General features: G+C 39.6%; 1 protein-coding gene across 2 annotated transcripts in view; it reads left to right on the top strand.

The window, feature by feature from the left end:
• The window catches only part of RELN (reelin), a 555021-nt gene that overhangs the window by 460178 nt on the left and 68757 nt on the right, over positions 1 to 26086 (top strand). For both annotated transcript variants that reach the window (XM_081535825.1, XM_081535826.1), the window contains exons 33-42: positions 150 to 338; positions 875 to 1148; positions 3066 to 3206; positions 3313 to 3490; positions 7009 to 7093; positions 7927 to 8109; positions 10213 to 10384; positions 10486 to 10588; positions 12292 to 12521; positions 23311 to 23531. In XM_081535825.1, the coding sequence (XP_081391951.1) occupies positions 150 to 338; positions 875 to 1148; positions 3066 to 3206; positions 3313 to 3490; positions 7009 to 7093; positions 7927 to 8109; positions 10213 to 10384; positions 10486 to 10588; positions 12292 to 12521; positions 23311 to 23531 (1776 nt within the window). The remainder of the gene's footprint in view (positions 1 to 149; positions 339 to 874; positions 1149 to 3065; positions 3207 to 3312; positions 3491 to 7008; positions 7094 to 7926; positions 8110 to 10212; positions 10385 to 10485; positions 10589 to 12291; positions 12522 to 23310; positions 23532 to 26086) is intronic.

Genomic DNA, 26086 nt, shown 5'->3' with positions numbered 1-26086 from the left:
TAGATCATCCAGTTAAAGCCACTTTGTACTGTGTGTTTTTTAATTTGCTGTCAATTTCTAGATAATTTGATTTAAAACTGCAGTCATAAAGATATTCATATTGCTATATGATGAACTTCCTGTAACTGCTTTTATTCATCTGATTTCAGGGAAGCATTCAGCCCAGTGGGCCTTGGATGATGTCCTTATAGGAATGAATGACAGCTCTCAAACTGGGTTTCAGGATAAATTTGATGGCTCGTTAGATCTGCAAGCCAACTGGTATCGAATCCAAGGAGGTCAAGTTGATATTGACTGTCTCTCTATGGATACTGCTCTGATATTCACTGAAAACATAGGTATACATTTTCACTTGATAAAGGGAGAATATTTAATTAACTAGAGGACTAAATTAACTAAAGCCCAAGAGGAGATTCTCTAATGCAAAACCATGTGCATAATTGCCTGTGCTGAGGGAGGCAGTTAGAAATAACAAGTTGTGTTGTCTTCTAGTGTGACTTGGTGAACCCAGTGACAGTTTTTGCAGGGACTGTCTTTCATGGCATGCATAATATGACCAATGTTTCTTAAAAGTGAGGCAAAATGTCTGTCTGAGAACATTCCCATGTCTTATAATTTGCAGAATTAGAATTTGCATACTCTCTGTTAGCTTGTCTCAAGGTGGTAAGACTTTTCGAGTTAGCAGCCGTCCATATTTCTGAGTCTGTGCTAACTACATAAAAACAGTCAGTGTGAGATGAAAAGTCAAAGCACATGTGAGACACTATAGATAAGATATGATTTTTGTTTACTACTGAAAGCATGACAAGCAGAAACACCAAATAAGAAAGAGAGCACAATTATGTGCTACCATTAAACTTTTCCTTTTTCGTAGGAAAACCTCGTTACGCTGAGACCTGGGACTTCCATGTGTCAGCATCAACTTTCTTGCAGTTTGAAATGAGCATGGGCTGTAGCAAGCCCTTCAGCGACTCCCACAGCATACAGCTCCAGTATTCTCTGAACAATGGCAGGGACTGGCATCTTGTCACTGAAGAATGTGTTCCTCCAACCATTGGCTGTCTGCACTACACAGAAAGTTCAATTTATACCTCTGAGAGATTCCAGAATTGGAAGCGGATCACTGTCTACCTTCCACTCTCCACCATGTGAGAATTGTCATTTGGCTACATGTCAGAACTTCAGGTTTCTGTCACCTAATTGGAAAATAATTCTGATGCCACTTGGCAATTCTATTACTCTTTCATGAGGATTATGCATGGAACATATCAAGGGGGAAAAAAAGTTTTAAACTCTTGTTTCCTCACTGATGCTGCCATTCACTATGTATCCAGTATTTTGTAAATTCTCTCCATTAAATACTTACAGTGGTTTCCATTTTCCTGATTCCATTTTGATTCAGAGATGTGCAAACAAGTGGCAGAAAAAAAAAAAAAAACACAGGAAATCAATGTGTTTTAGTATTTAACCTAAAATAGTTTCCTGTGGATCCCAGAGCTTTAAAGAATGCTCCCTTGTAGCTCATTTATTCACTCTATTTTTATTCAACAAACATTTATTGAATATCTCTTCCAGCAATGCAAGAGACACAAGAGACGTGGGTTCAATCCCTGGGTTGGGAAGATCCCCTGGAGAAGGAAATGGCAACCCACTCCAGTATTCTTGCCTGGAAAATCCCATGGACAGAGGACCCTGGCAGGCTACAGTCCATGGGGCCACAAAAGAGTCAGACATAACTTAGCTACTAAACAACAACAACATTATGTGTTGGATCTCCAGTACAAAATGAATAAGGTGATGCCTGGATCCAAATATATGATTTAGGATAACAGATATCTAAATAGTTATTTATGCTATAAAATGCTAACAGTGGCAAAACCCAGGGATATTATTGAAATAAAGGGGGATACTACCCAACTCAGTTCGGGGAGATCAGATGGAGCTTTCTGCAGGAACTGATGTCTGAGTTGAGTCTGAATTAGTGAATAGAGCTTATCTGAGTGAAGAGAGCTTGTGGGAGGTCATATGTGCTGTTGTAAGCTAAAACAAAATCCCAGAGACCAGAAGAAACATCAGTTGATGGGAAAACTCAAGGACTTGATGCTATTAGAGTACAATTGTGAAGAAATACGCAAAGATGAGGCAAGAGAAGAGGCAGATGATGAAGGGGGCATGTATTTCATACTAGCAGTTTGGCATGTGCAAGGGAACCATTTAAAATGTGTTAAACTGAGTGGTGACGTGATTAGATTTCCGTGTGAGAGCCACCACGCTAGCAGCTGTGTTGCATTGAAGGAGGACTTGTGTAGGGAAAACAATAGCACTTGAAATGTTACTATTGAAATTCCACTTCAAGTCGACTGTGTTTTACATTCCAAATAACTAACACATTTCTGCTGTGCAATCTGTTCCTAAATGAGAGACTGCTACTGCTGTTTGGTAGGGCTGCACGTATTTCTGGATAGAGTGGTCTTCTGACAGTATATCCTAGTTAACAGATTGCAAATATAATAAAAAAACATGGGGGTGCATCACATCATTCTAGTCCTCACCTTTACAAGAGCCAGCCCCTCAGGAACCAAAATAGAGGCAGAAGTTAGATAAGGCTTCCATTTACTACCTCAGAAACCTTAGGGACAGTAGGACAGAGACTTCATGGCAAGAACTTTGTAAGATTCCAACTTATCCTCATGTTTATCATCCTCAGTCTCTTTTCCAGGACTGAAAAGTTGTAAAAGCCTGAAAGCAAAAACTAATATTCTGCATAGAGTTAAAACACAGAGTAAGTTGATAGTTCAAAGTAACTTTCCCAAGTCACATGTGTTCAGAGGCTCTTATATGAAAGAAATGGTGACATATTTTTAAAGTATGTTTTCTACTCTCCTGTTTTTGGGTCAAGAGTAAACAACATCCAAAACTTGGTATAAAACAAAGTGTCTCGAATAAGAGAAAACTGGAACCCTGAGGAGGACACTTTTAAAACGAAAGAATTAAATGTTTTGTTTTTGAAGATTGCCACTCAAACCAAGTACGATTTGTTTTCTGTTTTGTTTTGTTTTTCTTAGATCTCCTAGGACCCGGTTCAGATGGATCCAGGCCAACTACACTGTGGGGGCTGACTCCTGGGCTATTGATAATGTCGTGCTGGCTTCAGGGTGTCCTTGGATGTGCTCAGGACGAGGGATTTGTGATGCTGGACGCTGTGTGTAAGTTAATGAAATTGGCAGTTTCTTTCTTTGTAATGCAAAAAGAAAGATAGTATCTTGATCTTCTGACATATAATGCCTTTTCTCCACTCATTTGTTTCCCTAGGTGTGACCGGGGCTTTGGTGGAGCCTACTGTGTTCCTGTCATTCCTCTACCCTCCATTCTTAAAGATGATTTCAATGGGAACTTACATCCCGACCTTTGGCCTGAAGTGTATGGTGCAGAGAGGGGGAATCTAAATGGTGAAACCATCAAGTCTGGAACATCACTCATTTTTAAAGGGGTCAGATGAGATTCTTCACTAGCACTGAAATTCCTGTCTTTTCTCAATGCTCCACACAGATACATTTCTGTTCAGATGATACATTATTGTATATACCGTTACTGTCTTCTAACACATATCATGTTTCCTCTTATATTCACTGAGATCATTTTTTATGATCACTTGGGCATTAAACTCTTGCCTTGCTTTAGTAATCACACCTTCCTTACACTCTACTGGAATTACAGATGTAAAAATTATATATACACTATTTCTAGAATCTTGACTTCTAGAATGTAACATTTTGTGTGTTTTCAGATATTTAACTTGAAATATTTTTTAAAATGACTTCATGGAAGAGCTTTGCTTTTTCCTTCCATTTTCTTTCTTTTTCTCCTGCTAGTACAACCATTTGGTGACTCTAAGAAAACCATTTAAGTCAAGTTAAATAGCTTTCTCAAACATCATTAGTGTATTTTTTGTATTTCAATGTAAATGTTGGTTAGAGGGTTGTTAAGCAATTATGTGAAACTGTGCTGAGCTGGCACATCTTCGTATGTGAATATGCGCCACATCCTGCCCCTCTCAGCTGGGCAATTAGCTAATCTAGGTGTGCAAATGAAATCTTTAACAAAAATCCGCATGAGTCTCTGTACAACTTTAATGATTAACACCTAACACTTAGAAAATTAGACACCCTGGGACTTTTTCAATTATAGTTAATAGATGCTGGCTATCATTCTTGTTTGAGTCCAGAAATCTTCTCAAGTTTTTAGATGAGATAGATAAAACACTTTAGGGGTCAGGGAGATTTACAAGTCCCTAAGAGTGGTAAGAAGGCAATGGCACCCCACTCCAGTACTCTTGCCTGGAAAATCCCATGGACGGAGGAGCCTGGTAGGCTGCAGTCCATGGGGTCGCTAGGAGTCAGACACGACTGAGTGACTTCACTTTCACTTTTCACTTTCATGCATTGGAGAAGGAAATGGCAACCCACTCCAGTATTCTTGCCTGGAGAATCCCAGGGATGGGGGAGCCTGGTGGGCTTCCGTCTATGGGGTTGCACAGAGTCAGACACGACTGAAGCGACTTAGCAGCAGCAGCAAGAGTGGTAAGAGACTGAAGAAATTGAGGTAGGACATTTCAAGGTAGAGACTGCTGTTTTGATTGTGTGTATTTTAATTCTTGTCTGAGGCTTTAGCTCTCATTACCACTATCTATTTGAAGCAATTGACAAGACCACAAAAGGTAAATCCTGTGATTCAATTATCTTTACCTGATAACATTTTAAGCAGTAAATTAACCTGGTCTCTAGATCCTATGAACAAGGGAAACATATAATCTTTTATATTAGTATTAAATATTTTCTCTTTAGCCATCCAAATGCAAGGGCAGTCAAGCATTATATGTGTTGGTCATATATTATCTATCAGTCCTGCAAGATGCAAAGAAGGCTCAACATATGCCATTCAGTAGGTTGTAGTTTGACCTAGAAAGGCATTCTTTTGTGAAAAAGGAAATGATAGTTTCTTTTCAATGTTTATAGATTCAAGAGTGCTATCTGCTATTAAAGTAGCTTTGCATTTAGCGCAAATGGATTACTGAACCTGAAAGAGGATCAGAAAAGAAGCATCTGTATGAGCTAGAATATACGTAGAAGCAGGCAATACAGTTCTACTGGGTAATTTTCCATATCAAGTACTTAACTGTAAATAAAATTTAAAATGTGAAAGAAAGATCCTTTCATATTTCAGATCATGCTGACTTTCAACAAAATTGCTCCTACAAGATACACTATGAAATGTATTCTTTAATGCCTAACTTATATTGGCCCATGGGAGCAAGTTTATACTCACATTCTATAATTAAGGGTGAAGAGTAATCATATTCCTTTATCTTGATGTTGTAAAGGGATATTTATGAACTGGATCTGTTAACTACCCACCTCGAAGCTTTTTCATTGTAAGATGAAGTGACCTTTTCCCATGACCTTAACCTCTATATGGCACCGAGCTATGAAAACCTCCGAGGCCTTAAGCTGATAAGTGTATCAGGGAGAGGGTAAAGACATCAAGACATGAAGGATAGGCAATGACCAAGCATCATGGACTGAGCAGGGCAGTGGATTATTAAGATAAAAGAAAAATAAGAGTGGAAATATAAGGCTTTTACACAACCACCTTCAATCCTGGAAGTTTGAATCTATGCTTTGTATAAATGCAGTTGCTTTTTCATTATGATATCAAATAATTCTCAGATTCTAAATTTAGCATTATCTAGATATCTTTCCCCAAACCAAAAGATGATTTAATAAACAAAACACTGATATTTTATAAAGGATGGAGGATAAGTTTCAGAATCTGACAGATATATCTAAGTTTGAATTCTACTATAATCACTTTTGCAATATTGAGCAAGTTACTGACCTTCTCAGATTTTCCGTTTCCTTATGTGCAACAGGAAGATAATAATATGTTTCTCTTATGAGTGATAGGTGTTTTAAAAGAGTAAATTGGTTCTTTTAGAACCCAGCATGTTGTGGGCACTCAGTATGTGGTTGCTCTATAACAGGGAAGCCCATTACAAAATTAGTCTTATTTAAATTTTTCAGCTATTGAAGAATGTATTATATAATAAATATTAAGAAGAAGAGGAAGAATTAGCTTCCTGTACATTAAATTCCACTTGGTATCTGTTAGCTGATAATTAAGAAGCCAGTAGACAGTACAGTGCCGACTCAGTATCAGCCAGCCCTACACCACCAAAGAGCCACTTCATTCAGAGTCATACTTGAGAAACTGAAAGGCCTGTTAGTACCTAGGACATTTGCATAGCGAAATTGTATTTTACTGGGCTGTCACTGCAATCCTGCATACATGGAGAAAACAAGCTGTGGAGCTGTCAATCTCAGGCAACCAGAAATAGTTAATTAGCAGAAAAATTACTAAAGCCGGTGTGATCACTTTCCGCCTTCCTTGGCTTCTCTGCATGAGCGCTTCCAGCCTGGGCTTAGGGACTTGCTTAGTTACGCCTTATTTAACTTGACCAACAGGAGGGTGTTGTGTCAGCCTGAATGAGAGCCTCCCAGGGCTGTCAGAGCATGCAAAGGAGTAAGTTCCTAAGACTCTTTGGAACCCTGAAAAAGTTACCTATTAGCTCCTAGCTTCCAGCAGGAGCTGGCACATTTTCCGTCTGTTTCCTCTTTACTCCTCTCACAACATGCTGTGATCAAAGGAAGCTGTTTTTTTAAAAAAGGCTTATAGATATATAATGGTATCATTTTTGCACTGCTTTCTATAAAAGTCACAGCAAAGTGTGACTTAGAGTTGAGCCAATGAAATGTTGTTATTCAAGCATAGGGAATGAAAGCCATTAAAAGGGGAAATGATCAATTTTTCCTTCCAAACTGGACCAAGTATTGTCTCTTGATCACTATGCATCTATTATTTAGCTAATATAAGTTAGATGTATAAAATCAAAGGAAAATACTCTTGCAAATAAAGTAAGATTGCTTAACATGTATGTTTTTTTGTTTGCAGGAAGGACTACGGATGCTCATTTCAAGAGATCTAGACTGTACCAATACGATGTATGTCCAGTTCTCACTTCGATTTATAGCAAAAGGTAAGTCATTTCTATGAGTATGAATTCACTATTTCCCTTCAAGCAAATTTCCCCATGCACAATTCCTCCTCTGCAAAGAAATAACAGATTTTAGGCCCATAAATTTTGTTATATGGGAGAGCTAACATAAATTTGAGTGTATAAGTGTTCACAAATGTTCTTCTATAATATATATTCATTTTAATGTTGGGGTAAGATTACTACTTATTTTAGAATGATTTCATACAGAAATAGTAATCATACTAGTCCTCTGCTGGTTAAATTTATCATCACATCCCTGAATCTTTTTTTCACCACTTATTTGTAGCTGAAAGAAATTTAAATTTAAAAAATTTAGCTTTTGGAAACTTGGGATTTTCTTTCACAGATGTAAACCCCTAAAGCCAACTCTGTCATTCTGACCTTTCATATTATCTAAATAATTTTCCTGACAGATAATGTCATTTGGATATAAGGAATTTTCAAGTAGACTTTTGATGATATCCTGAGATGTAAATGTTTGACCCTTTGTAGAGCTGTGAAGCCTATAGAGTCAAAAATTTTTGATATAATATTTCCTAAATGAAATATAGAATGATATGTGTTCATATTGAGAAAAAGAGGGAGCTAGTACTGTGTGAAAACTCCAAGATTTGGTGTGTGTTTTGAGATCTATTTATCCAGAAGTTGCAACCCATCATCACTTTAACTTGCCTCAGAAGCATTTGGACTGTAAAGCATCTATGTGAATGCAAGTCAGGTTATGCATTGATGAAAAAAAAATAGTCTCTAAGATTGTACAGTATTCCCATTTTTATCACAATGTGTTTATGCCCGTGTTTTCTTCTTTCTAGGTACCCCAGAGAGGTCCCATTCTATTCTATTGCAGTTCTCCATCAATGGGGGAATCACCTGGCATCTGATGGATGAATTTTACTTCCCTCAAACTACCAACATACTTTTCATTAATGTTCCCTTGCCATACACTGCCCAAACCAACGCTACAAGATTCAGACTCTGGCAACCTTATAATAATGGTAAAAATGCTTAAGTTCTCCTATGATCAAAACTGATTGTGGCTTGTTAACGTGCTTTCACCTAAGGTGTGGAGGAAGTGTTTGTCAGCCAAGTGACTTCACTGTCGATAGCACATCTTGCATGCTTCACTTTTGAGGAGTTTCAAGGAATATTTAGCTTTATATATCTCTACCTTCATACTAGACTATATATTATCTTCGTGTTTGACTCCTATGCAAATATAGCTAAATCCTGTCATAAAGCTATGCTTTTTAAAAAATAATCCAGCTCTACCATTAGGTACTCATCAGTTGTAACTACATTTTTTACTGAATTCATTTAGAAATACATAGTTCTGAGTATGGCACTTCGTTAATGAGACAGAACAATGTTGGAGCAAAATGCCATGACAAAGAGGGACTGACACCAAGCAGATAGTGCCTGAGATAAAATATTCTGTCATATACACTTCACTCAGTGATGAGTTAAAGTGAATGTATAATTTAACAGCATTTTCAAATGGTTATAGAAAACAGTTTTACAGATTTGTAATGTTTTATTGCTTCCTGTATTTCTATTAACTGCTTTTTATAAAGGACCAGACTCTACCAAATTGTACCTTTAATGGCCTAGGTAAGCACAGAGATATAGTAAGTGAATTCTTTGCAAAGGTAACACAGAAGTGGATAAGGAAAATGTACTGCCATCTCTAAAACTCAACCTGAATGTTTCCTTTATAACCAGTAATTCAAAAAATAAGTAATTGTAACTTATTGTGAACAGAAAAAATAATCTTGTATAATTGCTGAGTCCAAAAATGCAGCGAGTTTTACAATCCAGAGGATAGTTGTCTTCATATTATGTTTGGAATGCTTACCAATTTTTTTTCATTTCTTTCACCAACTGCTTCCAAAACAAGAAAAGGGAAGAAAGCTACTAGGATTAGAACAGTGACAGGATTAGAGAGGAAAAGGCACATGTGACTTCATTTAAATCATCAGGTTGTTTCTATAGGCTTCTATTTATAGATCCTTTTATATATTTTATAAGAATTCTACTAAAAGTAGGAATCAGTGAAGAAGCAACCTTGGGGAACCTTGTTGTTTCTGCTTGGCATGGTCTTATCACCTCGTTTCCAGTTCAATCCAAGCAGTGTTTTGCCAAAGCACTGGGCTTGCCCTTCTTATCTACTCAGTAATATCTTCCTTGGGCTTCTCAGGTGGCTCAGTGGTAAAGAATCTGCCTGCAATGCAGGAGACCTGGGTTCAATCCCTGGGTTGGGAAGATCCCCTGGAGAAGGAAATGGCAACCCATTCCAGTATTTTTACCTGGCAAATCCCATGGACAGAGGAACCTGGTGGGATACAGTCCATGGGATCACAAAAGAGTTGGACACAACTTAGCAACAAAACAGCAAATATCTTACTTAAACACCCTACCTGAGTTGCTGAATCAAATTCTGTGACAGCCTAAAGAGTGATTTTCCTAATTTTCTGTATGTTCCCATATAGCTCCAACTAAACATACATGTTTTGAAAAGCGTTAAGGGAAAAATAAAGTAACATATAACAGAATGTTTTCTTCTGTGTAGTTTTTAACAATTAAATAAAGCTGCACAACAAGCCAGTGCTGTAATGGTCCTTAAGCCTAAAAGAAACATGATTCTAAGTCATGAGTTGACTCTAAAATATCCTGAGTTGCTCCATAAATAGACTAGTTAGTGTAACTCATTTCTAAATCCACAGGCTGACCATCCATCCTCATAGATTCAGGCATGTTACAGATTCCCCTAAACCATGAAAGCATAACTCAAAGCCCAGTCTTGCTGCTGGAGGGTCCATGGTACCATAGCACTGCTGTGACAGGAAGGGAAGCAAACTCTTACCAGTCTTCTGAAATTAGTGAGGCTCTTTCATGCAGTGGCAACTTAAAAGGATTGAAAGTGTAATTTTTTCCACACTTTAATCTGATAACACAGTATTATATAGTTTGTGCTTCTTTGTCTAGAAGGCATATGTTTAAACCAGTAGTTACTGAGTTCCTTCTGTCCTTTCTTCCTTTGAGCAAAAATGTTCATCCAGTTTTCACCTTTGAAAAACTTGCTTTATCCAAAAATGCCATAGGTAAGAAAGAAGAAATATGGATTGTTGATGACTTCATCATTGATGGAAATAATTTAAATAACCCTGAGATGCTTCTGGATACTTTTGACTTTGGGCCCAGAGAAGACAATTGGTTTTTCTATCCTGGTGGTAACATTGGTCTTTATTGCCCGTATTCTTCCAAAGGAGCACCGTAAGTATTTAATTGAAAAGTTAAAAATAAAGCCACTGCTCTGTAGAGATCACAGTGAGCTTTTGCCTAAGTGGATTCCTTATTGTTTTCTTGTATAACAGTGAGGAAGATTCAGCTATGGTGTTTGTTTCCAATGAAGTTGGTGAGCATTCCATTACTACTCGTGACCTGAATGTGAATGAGAACACCATCATACAATTTGAGGTACTTGACTTTGTACTTTTAGTAATGCTTTAAATTTTATCTTGAACAAAAGCTAGGAAAGAGGAGGAAAATCTCAGATGATTTGATGCATTATGACTTTCCATTTTTGTGCAAGGACAAAAGAGGTTTTACATCATAATTCATTTTTATTAGCAGAATATATTGTCCTACTAAAGTTTATTTCTGAATTTTTAGTCCTTTATTTATGACATAATTTCCTGACCTACTACAATGAGAAATTGTCAAAATAAATTATTTCAAACATTATAAAAATGAAAAGGACTATACTATTCTAGTGCTATTTTCACAATTTTTATGTGTTACTTAAAACCCAGGTTAGTGTGATTATAGTCTATACCAGGCCAGCACTTTTGTTTAATATTTATCATGATGTCATGAATTTTACAGATAAAATAATACTTACTATTTTTTTTTAATTTCTGTATATTTCATTACTCTTCATGGACTCCTTATATTTTTCAAGACAGAAATTAAAAATGTATGGAAGAAAAACTTTTATATATTTTTTAAAAATTAGGTAAAATCAGCAGAACCAGATACATTGTGCTAAGGTTCAATAGTCTTAACTTCTGAAGGTACTTGTTTCATGGTTGAAACCTATACTAATCATTGGACAGGCTTAAATTAGTGCCTAATTGTGTCAACAAAAATTTTAATATTTGCTCTAGATTAATTTTAGCCTCTAAACTAGAGTTGTTTCTTTCATCTTAAATCAGAGACCAAATGATGCCTTAGTGGAGAAATTATTCTCTATTTTAAGCTTTCTGTTATATTTTCTAATTTTTTTAAGTTACTTGTATAACCTTCTTTTATATTTTCTATTATTTATGCTTTAAATGTTAATAAAAAGTGATACCTGTGGCCCTTTCAAGAGTTCTGTTATCAAAAGAATCTAAGTAGAAACAAATGCCTATCGTTGAAAAGTTTACTCATCAAAATAGTTTACCCATCAAAAGAAAAGAGGAGTAACTTCAACAACAACAAAAATTATAGAAATATATCCAGTTGCTATGACAGCAAGAAAATGTTAATCCCAATTGGAAGAGGGAAATTTTTGTCATGGAAAGAATCGCATGCATTTGTTTAAGTTTTAATTTAATTCACTTGAAAGCATGAAAAGGAATGAAGTGATTGTTTCCCTCATGTTTAAAAAGTCCTTTCTGAGAATGTTCTCACCATGCCAGGGAAATGGTGACAATTTTATTTCATTCTGTTTTAATATTGAAAACATACTGAAGATTCTCCATGTACAAAACTTGGGATTGTTTGAAGGTGTCACAAACAAAAAATAGAAGGTCTTCCCATCCAGCAGTCTGAAAAAAGCTAATGGTTAAAATTAGAGAAACAATCTTTTCACTACGGTTTGTATGGCTTGGCAATGAATGTGGGCTAAAGGTAAATTTTGGAATTCCATGCCAGTCTCTGCCTTATTCACTTCCTAGCTTTTTATAAAAATGAAGGAAAATAAATTTTTCATGAGGCCCTTTGAGGTTCCTTATGAAAAATTATTATTTAAAGGTAATATGCAATATTACTCAGGCAAAACAGAATATCATGGTGTTAAATATTTCAGCAAGACAGTTCCCAGGAAAATGGACCCTCGAGAAAATAATGAAGTGGTGAATCATTTCAAGGCTTGTTGCTCTGAGGTAATTTGTATCATTTTTTTCTTCTTCGTCAAGATCAATGTCGGATGCTCAACTGATAGCTCCTCTGCTGATCCGGTCAGACTGGAATTTTCCAGGGACTTCGGGGCAACCTGGCACCTGCTGCTCCCCCTCTGCTACCACAGCAGCGGCCACGTCAGCTCCTTGTGCTCCACTGAGCACCACCCAAGCAGCACCTATTATGCAGGGACCACCCAGGGCTGGAGGAGGGAGGTCGTGCACTTCGGGAAGCTGCACCTTTGTGGGTAAGGACCTGCTGCTTCCAGCCATGTTTTTCTCATTTCACAGTTTTCTTCATGATGTCATGGTTGACTTGCCACTTTATCAGGGAAATGTCCACTTTACGTTTCTTCCTCAGTTCTCCACTGAAAGCAGATCAGTGGATGTTTAGAACATAGGACACTGAACTGACATACTACTAATTCATGGTTTGAGTGTATGTGTGTGCTCAGTCCTATCCAGCTCTTTGCGACTGCGTGGACTGTAGCCCTCCAGACTCCTCTGTCCATGGAATTTTCTGGGCAAGAATACTGGGGTCGGTTGCCATTTCTACTCCAGGGATCCTCCTAACCCAGGGATCAAACCCACATCTCCTGTGTCTCTTGCATTGGCAGATGGATTCTTTTACCACTGAGTCTCCTGGGAAGCTAAAGAACATTTGGCTTGAAGATAGATTTAATAAGAGCACACTGTAGGCAGCACCCTGTCCTGGGGTTCATATTTACATGGGTCTTTATTAGATCAATTTAGAAGCAACAGAAATACAATTTTCCCCCAGAGTTATAATCTGTCCCCCACCTCACAATTTAAATGCAGTTAGTAGTTTTACTTTCAAATATCTACTTATATCTTTTGTGAAAGGAGAGGGCACATATGGAAGGTGAAAGCCTGCAGAATATTCCAGGTGTTTCATAAAAATATATATATGTATATGTATATGTATACACACATAAGCACTCTTCCCACAGGTATTTCTATTTTTTCAACATCTCTCAGTATTCTTGTTACATATATGTAACTGTTCCATTGAAAAGTTATTTGGAAATAAGAACTTAATTCCAATAAATATGAAATGAAAAGGATAGTTCAAAAAATAAAACTAATAATATAGGTGAACAAAGATAGAAAGTCAAGAAAGCAGGGTACTTCAGAATTTGTCTTTTCCCTCAGAATAAAGAACTTACTCTTTCAGAGTATTAAAAAAAAAAAAGTACTAATATTATACTTTCAAGATGGGGATAGATTTACATTTCCCATGTGAAACTCAGCATAATTAGAAGTCTCAAGTCTTCAAGCAAAACTACTAACACCTAGTACTTTTCCAAAAGGGTGAAAGTGAATCTTCAAAAGTCTTCATTCTCTTTGAACATAAATCCATTCACTCCACATGATACCATCAGCAAAATTTTTGTAATTTGATTGCTAAAGACTCTAATATTTTGCACTATTGAGTATCAGTTCAGTTCAGTCACTCAGTTGTGTCCAACTCTTTGCAACCCCATGAACCACAGCACGCCAGGCCTCTCTGTCCATCACCAACTCCCTGAGTCCACCCAAACCCATGTCCATTGAGTCGATGATGCCATCCAGCCATCTCATCCTCTGTCGTCCCCTTCTCCTCCTGCCCTCAATCTTTCCCAGCATCAGGGTCTTTTCCAGTGAGTCAGCTCTTCATATCAGGTGGCCAAAGTATTGGAGTTTCAGCTTCAACATCAGTCCTTCCAATGAACACCCAGGACTGATTTCCTTTAGGATGGACTGGTTGGATCTCCTTGTAGTACAAGGGACTCTCAAGAGTCTTCTCCAACACCACAGTTCAAAAGAATCAATTCTTTGGCGCTCAGCTTTCTTCACAGTCCAGCTCTCACATCCATACATGACCACTGGAAAAACCATAGGCTTGACTAGATGGACCTTTGTTGGCAAAGTAATGTCTCTGCTTTTTAATTTGCTATCTAGGTTGGTCATAACTTTCCTTCCAAGGAGTAAGTGTCTTTTAATTTCATAGCTGCAATCACCATCTTCAGTGATTTTGGAGCCCAGAAAAATAAAGTCAGCCACTGTTTCCCCATCTATCTGCCATGAAGTGATGGGACCGGATGCCATGATCTTAGTTTTCTGAATGTTGAGCTTTAAGCCAACTTTTTCACTCTCCGCTTTCACTTTCATCAAGAGGCTCTTTAGTTCTTCACTTTCTGCTGTAAGGGTGGTGTCATCTGCATATCTGAGTTTATTGATGTTTCTCCCAGCAATCTTGATTCCAGCTTGTGCTCCATCCAGCCCAGCGTTTCTCATGATGTACTCTGCATATAAGTTTAATAAGCAGGGTGACAATATACAGCCTTGACGTACTCCTTTTCCTGTTTGGAACCAGTCTGTTGTTTCATGTCCAGTTCTAACTGTTGCTTCTTGACCTGCATTCATGTTTCTCAAGAGGCAGGTCAGGTGGTCTGGTATTCCATCTCGTTCAGGATTTTCCACAGCCTTTATCATTTATTAATTCTTACTATTACACCAGGATACTGTTCTAATTATTAGAAAAATCTAATTGTTTTTTAAAAATAAGCATTACTAAATAAAACATCCTCAAGATTCTTTAGAAGTGATAGTCAAGGAAGAAAGGAGAATCTCTGAAGACCGTAAGAATAGATAGACCTGATGACTCAGTCAGAAAAGCTGCTATTAGGGTGTATGGAGGTGGGATGTGAACCTGTGTATATAAGGATTAGCTGGGGGAAATAGCTCAGGAAAAAACTTTTTATACAAAATCAATTGCATCATTTAGGATTATATGTTGCAAGAAATATAAAGAGGCTTACCAAATGCAGTGGAAGAACTTATCAGAAACATACTAGGAAAAGCATGGACTCCACTGAGAAAGTGTGAGGACATCAGCAAAAAGAGTTTGTGACCCTTTTTATCATGCTAATAGTAACATCACTCATCAAACTCCAGCTCTCATTTTCTAAAATTCTTAATTCTACATTTCTAGAAAAGAAAATCTGAGCGAGTCAGCTATGGCCAAAAGGCCAAGAGCTGCAACAGAGGGATAGATTCCCAAAGTCCATGTTTATGGGCAGTACTACTGTTGTTTAGTCGCTAAGTCATGTCTGACTCTTTTGTGACCCAATGGACTGTAGCCCTCCAGCTCCTCTGTCCATGGGATTTCCCAGGCAAGAATACTGGAGTGGGTTGTCATTTCCTTCTCCAGGAGATCTTCCTAACCCAGGAATCAAACCTGTGTATCCTACATTGTAGGTGGATTCTTTACCACTGAGCCACCTGGGAAGCCCTTATGAACAGTGTACACAGGGAAAAATGGTTGGATAGCCAATGACTTTGGTGCCTATGACCAATATCATGGTCATTATGGTATTGTGAAAAGCTCCAGGTTTTCTTTTTAGTGGACTGTTAATTTCTCCCAATGGCTCAGGTAAGAATTAGGTTAAATAGAAAACAACCATAAAGAGAGGGGGAAAGCCATGAGTTTAGATTGTCTTAACAAGTGAGACATGCTTCCAAAAGTTCCTACATGAAAATAATCCATTTTAAAGGCGTATGAGATAAGATCACTGCCAACCAGAGGTACTGAATGAAGCTCCCCACCCCAGGACAGTGTTCCAGGGTCCCAGAGCCTGAATCACTGCCAGTTGATTTTGCCCGCCGGGCTGTGCTTATACATGAGGTGTGGTGATATAATTTGAGTAAGAGAAATGTAGACGACTATATTTTTACCTACTGATATTGAGATTCAGTTTAAAATATGCCTCCTCTAATTATAAAAGGTACAGAACTTAACCATCTTGTTCTTTGTATTCCACGTGATTTTCATTTCTACAAAAAGAAAGTAAACGTGTTAAGGAGGCATGCCAGCTCTTACAATGGTATGAACTTACCTTTCCAACTGCCTTTAACCGTTTCTGCAAAGAGAAGAATTTGCCTTAGAAGTGCTGTCTAGTCCCTGTTTCAGGGAAACAATTAGCACTCTTCTTAAAACCCACACAGGCATGAATTGCTGGAAGGCAGAAGTTAAATTTTCTCCAACTCAGTGAACCATTCCTTGATTTGTATTCAGCATGGTACATAATAATGGCACAAGTGCTAAATGCTAAGAAAAATATATTACCCGTGTTTAAATTGCCCTTTTATGTGCACTCACGGGACACTAGGTACCAAAAAAAAACTATACTAAATGTTTCAGGTGCAGAAATGGCATTTTTGCCATTTCAAATGTCAATTCACATTTGAAGTGTTAAGTATTAAGCTTCCATCACATTTTATTCACATTACCCTTGTGTCTTTTTCATTTGGAGTCTTTTTGTCTTTGAAACTTCCTAATTGCTTTTGCTTTATACAGTTTCATAATAACCCAACCAAAACCCCTGTTTAATGAAAGCACTGCTGTGTGCTTGAAATTTAAAGTTTATATTTAAAAAACAGATCCTTTGAATACCGCTAGCTTCGGAGAACAGACACTGACATTCACTAGGGAGGGTGGCAGTGAGAAATTTTCAAAATAAGATTTCAGCAGATGGGGAACCACAGTGAAACCAGACCCTTCAGCCCATTTATCATAGTGCTTGCAGATTCTATGTCAAGACAGGTGAACAATAATAAATATCCAACCAAGGTGGTTCATTTGTATTCAGAACATTTGAATAAATAAGAAGTTCAAAAAAAATCCATGTAGGCTTTTGTTCAAAGGAAAACTCCAGCCATTTCCCTCAGCTCAGCAGTCTGAAAGTTTAAAAGGTAGGAAGTGCTTCTTGCCAAGACTAAACTCTGACAGGTATTAGATAATAAAATTTAATTATGAACCGGCATTTTGGGAACACCTTAATATAGTTGGAGTATTGATATGAACAATGAAATTAGGGTTAAAATTGTATGTGGGAACTTGACTCTGTCTGCTTTACTACCTACTAAACTTTAGAAATCTAATAAATGTTTCTGATACTGACTTCTAATTTCCATTTCTCAAATAAAAAATTATTCTGAATTTGGTTTCTATATAATTGAAAATTGGGCCAATTCATAGGGTACTAATATGAGTGCACTGGGTCAGAAAGATCCCCTGGAGAAGGAAATGGCAACCAACACCAGTATACTTGCCTGGAAAATCCCAAAAACAGGGGAGCCTGGTGGGCTGCAGTCCATAGGGTCACAAAGAGTCGGGCATAGCAGAGCGACTAACACTTGTGACTTGTGTCAGTTCAGTTCAGTTCAGTCACTCAGTCGTGTCCGACCCTTTGCGACCCCATGAACCACAGCACACCAGGCCTCCCTGTCCATCACCAACTCCTGGAGTTTACCCAAACTCATGTCCATTGAGTCGGTGATGCCATCCAACCATCTTATCCTCTGTCTTCCCCTTCTCCTCCTGTCCTCAGTCTTTCCCAGCATCAGGGTCTTTTCCAATGAATCAGTTCTTCACATCAAGTAGCCAAAGTACTGGAGTTTCAGCTTCAACATCGGTCTTCCAATGAACACCCAGGACTGATCTCCTTTAGGATGGACTGGTTGGATCTCCTTGCAGTCCAAGAGACTCTCAAGAGTCTTCTCCAATACCACAGTTCAAAAGCATCAATTCTGCGCTCAGCTTTCTTTATAGTCCAATTCTCACATCCATACTTGACCACTGGAAAAACCATAGCCTTGACTAGACGGACCTTTGTTGGCAAAGTATGTCTCTGCTTTTTAATACGCTGTCTAGGTTGGTCATAACTTTTCTTCCAAGGAATAAGCATCTTTTAATTTCATGACTGCAATCACCATCTGCAGTGATTTTTGAGCCTAGAAAAATAAAGTCAGCCACTGTTTCCCCATCTATTTGCCATGAAGTGATGGGACCAGATGCCATGATCTTAGTTTTCTGAATGTTGAGCTTTAAGCCAACTTTTTCACTCTCCGCTTTCACCTTCATCAAGAGGCTCTTAGTTCTTCTTCACTTTCTGCCGTAAGGGTGGTGTCATCTGCATATCTGAAATTATTGATATTTCTCCTGGCAATCTTGATTCCAGCTTGTGCTTCATCCAGCGTTTCTCATGATGTACTCTGCATATGAGTTAAATATGCAGGGTGACAATATACAGCCTTGACATACTCCTTTTTGTATTCAGAACTAGTCTGTTGTTCCATGTCCAGTTCTAACTGTTGCTTCCTGACCTGCATACAGGTCTCTCAAGAGGCAGGTCAGGTGGTCTGGTATTCAAAAAAAAGAAATGCAAAAAAGCAAAATGGCTGTCTGAGGAGGCCTTACAAATAGCTGTGAAAAGAAGAGAAGTGAAAAGCAAAGGAGAAAAGGAAAGATATACCCATTTGAATGCAGAGTTCCAAAGAATAGCAAGAAGAGATAAGAAATCCTTCCTCAGCGATCAATGCAAAGAAATAGAGGAAAACAATAGAATGGGAAACACTAGAGATCTCTTCAAAAAATTAGAGATACCAAGGGAACATTTCATGCAAAGATGGGCTCAATAAAGGACAGAAATGGTATGGACCTAACAGAAGCAGAAGATATTAAGAAGAGGTGGCAAGAATACACAGAAGAACTGTACAAAAAAGATCTTCACAACCCAGATAATCACAATGGTGTGATCACTCACCTAGAGCCGGACACCCTGGAGTGTGAAGTCAAATGGGCCTTAGGAAGCATCACTACGAACAAAGCTAGTGGAGATGATGGAATTCCAGTTGAACTATTTCAAATCCTGAAAGATGACAATATGAAAGTGCTACACTCAATATGCCAGCAAATTTGGAAGACTCAGCAGTGGTCACAGGACTGCAAAAGGTCCATTTTCATTCCAATCCCAAAGAAAGGCAATGCCAAAGAATGCTCAAACTACCACACAATTGCACTCATCTCACATGCTAGTAAAGTAATACTCAAAATTCTCCAGGCCAGGCTTCAGGAATACGTGAACCGTGAACTTCCAGATGTTCAAGCTGGTTTTAGAAAAGGCAGAGGAACCAGAGATCAAATTTTCAACATCTGCTGGATCATTGAAAAAGCAAGAGAGTTCCAGAAAAATATCTACTTCTGCTTTATTAACTATGCCAAAGCCTTTGACTGTGTGGATCACAATAAACTGGAAAATTATGAAAGAGATGGGAATGACTTGTGTGACCATCTCTATATCTAGCTCCTCTGAAAAAAGACTATCTTCTTTGAACTGAGTTTTATACATAACAAAATATACTCAATTATTAATATATCTGGCCTGCTACCTAAATATATAGATTATTTCTAAGGAGTTAACTTATCTTCAGCAATATAATAGAACAATCATCTTACAAGTAAAAAACAAAATTACTTTTCATTTAAAGAGAAATAAATAAGAGACATTTAACTAAAAATAAACTTGACTTTGTTATTCGTCTCTTTAAAATAATCTTTTGAGGCTCTCTGTTGCCAATAGGACAAAATCCAAAACGCCCTAGTGTGGCTCTTAAGGCTTTCCACAAAAGGTGACATTCAAGAAACACTAACTGCTCTATGTGAAACACTGCACTAGGCGCAAAAGCGATTGCAAAAAAGAAACAAGTATGGGTATTCATCTCTAGGAGCTCATAGCCAAAAAGGAAAATAGGTGTGCTTTTAAATACTCACAGCTGTGATAGCTATAATAATGGAACCTCCATCACAATTATGGAAGAGAGAGAAATTAAAGGACTAGTTATTTACCATATTACCCAGCAAATTTACTACCATCCTACCCCAAAAATTGAAAACACGTATTCAAGCAAATATTTGTACACAAATATTCATAAAAGCACTATTCACAGTAGCCAAAAAGTGGAAAAAAACAAATGTCTATCAGTTGATCAATGAATAAATAAGTTGATTTAGCCATACAATGTAATATTCAGTTCAGTTTAGTTCAGTTCAGTCGCTCAGTCGTGTCCGACTCTCTGCGACCCCATGAATTGCAGCACGCCAGGCCTCTCTGTCCATCACCAACTCCCGGAGTCTACCCAAACCCATGTTCATCGAGTCGGTGATGCCATCCAACCATCTCATCCTCTGTCGTCCCCTTCTCCTCCCGCCCCCAATCCCAGCCAGCATTAGGGTCTTTTCCAATGAGTCAACCCTTCGCATGAGGTGGCCAAAGTATTGGAGCTTCAGCTTCAACATCAGACCTTCCAATGAACACCCAGGATTGATCTCCTTTAGGATGGATTGATTGGATCTCCTTGCAGTCCAAGGGACTCTCAAGAGTCTTCTCCAACACCACAGTTCAAAAGCATCAATTCTGCGGCGCTCAGCTTTCTTCACTGTCCAACTCTCACATCCATACATGACCACTGGAAAAACCATAGCCTTGACTAGACGGACTTTTGTTGGCAAAGTAATGTCTCTGCTTTTAAACATGCTATCTAGGTTGGCCATAACCTTCCTTCCAAGGAGTAAGCGTCTTTTAATTTCATGGCTGCAGTCACCATCAGCAGTGATTCTGGAGCCCAAAAAAGTAAAGTCTGACACTGTTTCCACTGTTTCCCCATCTATTTCCCATGGAGTGATGGGACCAGATGCCATGATCTTAGTTTTCTGAACGTTGAGCTTTAAGCCAACTTTTTCACTCTCCTCCTTCACCTTCATCAAGAGGCTCTTTAGTTCTTCTTCACTTTCTGCCATAAGGGTGGTGTCATCCGCATATCTGAGGTTATTGATATTTCTCCCGGCAATCTTGATTCCAGCTTGTGTTTCTTCCAGCCCAGCATTTCTCATGATGTACTCTGCATATAAGTTAAATAAGCAGGGTGACAATATACAGCCTTGACGGACTCCTTTTCCTGTTTGGAACCAGTCTGTTGTTCCATGTCCAGTTCTAACTGTTGCTTCCTGACCTGCATACAGGTTTCTCAAGAGACAGGTCAGATGGTCTGGTATTCCCATCTCTTTCAGAATTTTCCACAGTTTATTGTGATCCACACAGTCAAAGGCTTTGGCATAGTCAATAAAGCAGAAATAGATGTTTTTCTGGAACTCTCTTGCTTTTTCGATGATCCAGCGGATATTGGCAATTTGATCTCTGGTTCCTCTGCCTTTTCTAAAACCAGCTTGAACATCTGGAAGTTCACGGTTCACGTATTGCTGACACCTGGCTTGGAGAATTTTGAGCATTACTTTACTAGCATGTGAGATGAGTGCAATTGTACTGTAGTTTGAGCATTCTTTGGCATTGCCTTTCTTTGGGATTGGAACGAAAACTGACCTCTTCTAGTCCTGTGGCCACTGCTGAGTTTTCCAAATTTGCTGGCATATCGAGTGCAGCACTTTCACAGCATCACCTTTGAGGATTTGAAATAGCTCAACTGGAATTCCATCACCTCCACTAGCTTTGTTTGTAGTGATGCTTTCTAAGCCCGAGAGGGGCTAGGCCGGGCCGGGTGCCGGGGGCCGGGGGCGGCGGCCGACAGGGGCTAGGCCGGGCCGGGGGCCTGGGGCCGGGAGCCGGGGGCTGCAACCGAGAGGGGCTAGGCCGGGCTGGGGGCCGGGGGCCGGGGGCGGCGGCCGAGAGGGGCTAGGCCGGGCCGGGGGCCGGGAGCCAGGGGCGGCGGCCGAGAGGGCCTAGGCCGGGCCGGGGGCCGGGGGCCGGGGGCCGGGGGCGGCGGCCGAGAGGGCCTAGGCCGGGCCGGGGCCGGGGGCCGGGGGCGGCGGCCGACAGGGGCTAGGCCGGGCCGGGGGCCAGGGGCAGCGGCTGACAGGGCCTAGGCTGGGCCGGGGGCCGGGGGCCGGGGGCCGGGGGCGGCAGCCGAGAGGGGCTAGGCCAGGCTGGGGGCTGGGGCCGGCGGCGGCGGTGGCGGCGGCAAGAGGAATTACGCAAGGCCCAAGGTAAGAGAAACCCAAGTAAGACGGTAAGTGTTGCGAGAGGGCATCAGAGGGCAGACACACTAAAACTAAATGTAATATTATTCAGTCATAAAAAGAATATAATTCTGATACTTGCTACAGCATGGATGAACCCTGAAAACTTTATGATAGGAGATTAAAGCCCGACAGTAAAGGCCACATGGTGTATGATTCCATTTATATGTAATATATAGAACAGGTAAATCCACTGAGACAGGAAATAGCTTAGTGGTTTTCAGGGGCTGGGTGTAGGGGAGAATCAAAAGTGACTGCTAATAGCCGCAGGATTTCCTTTAGCGTGAAGAAAATGGCTTGGAACTTGATGGAGGTGATGGCAAGCTAACAATGTGGATGTACTAAACACCACCAAATTGTACACTTTAAGTAGTTAATTATTACTTTTATATTATGAGAACTTTAAGTTCATTTAAAAAATACTAGTTATACAGAGCATGCATGTTGAGTCGCTTCAGTTGTGTCCGACTCTTGGCCAGCCCATGACAGTAGCCTGCCAGGGTCCTCTGTCCATGGAATTCTCCAGGCAAGAATCCTGGAGTGGGTTGCCACTCCTTTCTCCAGGGGATCTTCCTGACCCAGGGATCAAACCCAGGTCTCCTGCATTGCAGGCCAATTCTTTACCATCTGAGCCAGCAGGGAAGCCTATACAGAGCTTGTGTGTGTGTGAGTCGCTCAGACGTGTCCAACTCTATGTGACCTCATGGACTGTAGCTCACCAGGCTCCTCTGTCCACAGGATCCTCCAGGCAAGAATACTGGAGTGGGTTGCTGTGCCCTTCTCCAGGGAATCGTCCTGACCCAGGGATCGAACCCAGGTCTCTGACATTCCAGGAAGATTCTTTACCATTTGAGCTGGGAAGCCCCATAGATAATGTTTAATGGAAAATGCCTCACCAAGAAAGTCAGTGTTGAAAAAGATAGAAACTCAGGTGGAGTTTTGACAGTGACACTATTGGGAAAGGCTTGTAGAAAGCAGGAATTTTGTTGGCAACATCCTGGAGATTGAGGAATGTCATTTGTGGTCTTGAAATATTGAACCTTGTTTTCTACTTGAGTGTGGTGCAGAGGTGGTAACTGCCCACTGCTCACTGATCAGATGTGCTTACTTTGAAGATATTGTTCTGTTGGTTAGCTTTTGAAAGACTTGTATCTCTTTTCCAGATCTGTGCGTTTCAGATGGTACCAAGGGTTTTATTCTGCTGGCTCACAGCCAGTGACGTGGGCCATTGATAATGTCTATATCGGTCCACAATGTGAAGAGATGTGTAACGGACATGGGAGTTGTATCAATGGAACCAAGTGTATATGTGATCCTGGTTATTCAGGTCCAACCTGTAAAATAAGCACCAAAAATCCTGATTTTCTCAAGGATGATTTTGAAGGTAATCTTTTCTTATTAAACCTATGTAACTTTGTGAAAGAATTTACACATTAGGCACAGTTTGTGTGTGCTATCGCTTCAGTCATGTCTGATTCTTTGTGACCCCATGGACTGTAGCCCACCAGGCTTCTCTGTCCATGCTATTCTCCAGGCAAGAATACTGGAGTGGGTAGCTGTTCCCTTCTCCAGGGGATCTTCTAGCTCAGGGATTGAACCCAGATCTCCTGCACTGCAGGCGGATTCTTTACCATCTGAGCCACCAGGGAAGCCTTGCTTTTTTTTTGTTTGCTTGTTTTTAACTTATTTAAAGCCTTGCTTTTAAATGTGCTCCTCAGGATTTCATCCTTGACCATATTGTCTTCTCATGTGGTAGACTCTGCCTGTCAGGCTTTCCTGGTAGCTCAGACAGTAAAGAATCTGCCTGTAATGCAGGATACTCGGGTTTGATCCCTGGGTCCAGAAGACCCCCTGGAGAAGGAAATGGCAACCCACTCCAGTATTCTTGCCTGGAGAATCCCATAGGCAGAGGAGCCCTGGAGGGCTACAGCCCATGGGGTCACAAAGAGTCGGACACGACTGAGCAATTCACATACACGCACACACAATTTGTAATATAAACGTAATCATTAGTGAAAGTCGCTCAGTCGTGTCCAACTCTTTGCAACCCCATGGACTATACAGTCCATGGAATTCTCCAGGCCAGAATACTGGAGTGGGTATCCTATGTCTTCTCCAGTGGATCTTTCTGACCGGGAATCAAACCAGGGTCTCCTGCCTTGCAGGCAGATTCTTTACCAGCTGAGATCCTAAGTTTTACCCTAATATTTCATTATTTTTTATTACATTTGGAACCACCCATGCCTTTGTTTAGTTCTGAATTTCATAGGGTTCCATTTTTGAAACAAAATCAGTAAGAGTGAACAAGACCATAATTAAGAAAAAGTAAGGCTATTTTCACCACATTTTCTATCATATGTAATTTCTAATCAATGATAATTTTGGAAAATGTCTATATAGAGAGTTAATCTTGGATGACAACATAGAAAAATATATACTATAATGATTGAAATTATTCACAGTTGTATATGCATTGGATATTCACTCTGATAAAATTGGGAAAATGTTCTCATGAGAGAAAGTCTTAAATGTGATAGCTATCTGTGTTAGAATGGTGGTGGTGGTTTAGTCACTAAGTCATGTCCAACTCTTTGCAACCCTATGGACTGGAGCCCACCAGCCTCCTCTATCCATGGGATTTCCCAAGCAAGAATACTGGAGTGGGTTGCCATTTCCTTCCTCAGGCATTCTGCCCACCCCAGGGATCAAACCCACATCTTCTATGTTGCAGACGGATTGTTTACCACTGAGCCATCAGGGAAGCGGAGAAGGCAATGGCACCCCACTCCAGTACTCTTGCCTGGAAAATCCCATGGACGGAGGAGCCTGGTAGGCTACAGTCCATGGGGTCGCTAAGAGTCGGACACGACTGAGCGACTTCACTTTCACTTTTCCCTTTCATGCACTGGAGAAAGAAATGGCAATCCACTCCAGTATTCTTGCCTGGAGAATCCTAGGGACGGCGGAGCCTGGTGAGCTGCCGTCTATGGGGTCGCACAGAGTCGGACACGACTGAAGCGACTTAGCATAGCATAGCATAGCATAGCTTAGCATCAGGGAAGTCCATATCTAGGTTAGAAAAATGGAATTGATTTTTTTTCTTTTTCCCAAGTTGTCTGCGAATGTTTTGCAGTGTATCTATGGCTTCAAGGTATACTTTAAAGTTAGGTTTAGGTATATCAATACAATGGAATAATATTTAGTTATAAAAAGGAATGAAATACTGATATATGCTGCAGTATAGATGAATCTTGAAAGCATTATGTTAAGTAGAAGAAGTCAAACACAAAAGGTCACATGTCATATTTTTATGAAGCACTCAAAACAGGCAAATCCGTAGAGACAGAAAGAAGATTAATGGTTACCAGGTGGTTGGGTGAGGGGAAAATGGAGATCAACTGCTTACTGGGTACAAGATTTCCTTTTTGGGTAATGAAAATTCTGGAGCTAGCTAGCAGTGATGGTTGTACAACATAATGAATGTACTAAATGCCATTGAACCATTCATTTTAAAATGGTAAAATGGCAAAATTAATGTATTATGATTTTTACCACAATCAAAAATGGTTAATAACTGAAGAGATTGGTGAGTTGGTTTAGAAAGACATTATTTAATAGGAAATATTAAATTACACTGAAATTTCTCACATTAAAACTGTAGCTTTTAAAATACTATATAACACTGGCCTGATACTGTCCTCTCAGTAGCAAGGACACAGTAAAGAAGTCAGTGGAAAGGTCTCATTACCCTTCTTTAATTCTGGACTGATGCACTCTGATCAGCCAGTGTCTAATTTTGCAGAGGAGCAGAATGGAGGGAACAATTTGGCTGGACCACAGATACTAGGGAAAGGCCCCCTCCCTTTGTCATATGGACCCTTAAATTATACAGCCAACGTTAAACAATTCAAACAAGCTAAAATGTTGAAAGGACCTCTT

The sequence above is a fragment of the Giraffa tippelskirchi genome, chromosome 10 (genome assembly GCF_054371585.1).
Source record: "Giraffa tippelskirchi isolate mGirTip1 chromosome 10, T2T-mGirTip1v1.2.pri, whole genome shotgun sequence".
Classification (NCBI taxonomy): domain Eukaryota; kingdom Metazoa; phylum Chordata; class Mammalia; order Artiodactyla; family Giraffidae; genus Giraffa; species Giraffa tippelskirchi.
The sequence above is the reverse complement of the archived record's forward strand: the minus strand, read 5'-3'. Positions and strand labels throughout refer to the sequence as shown.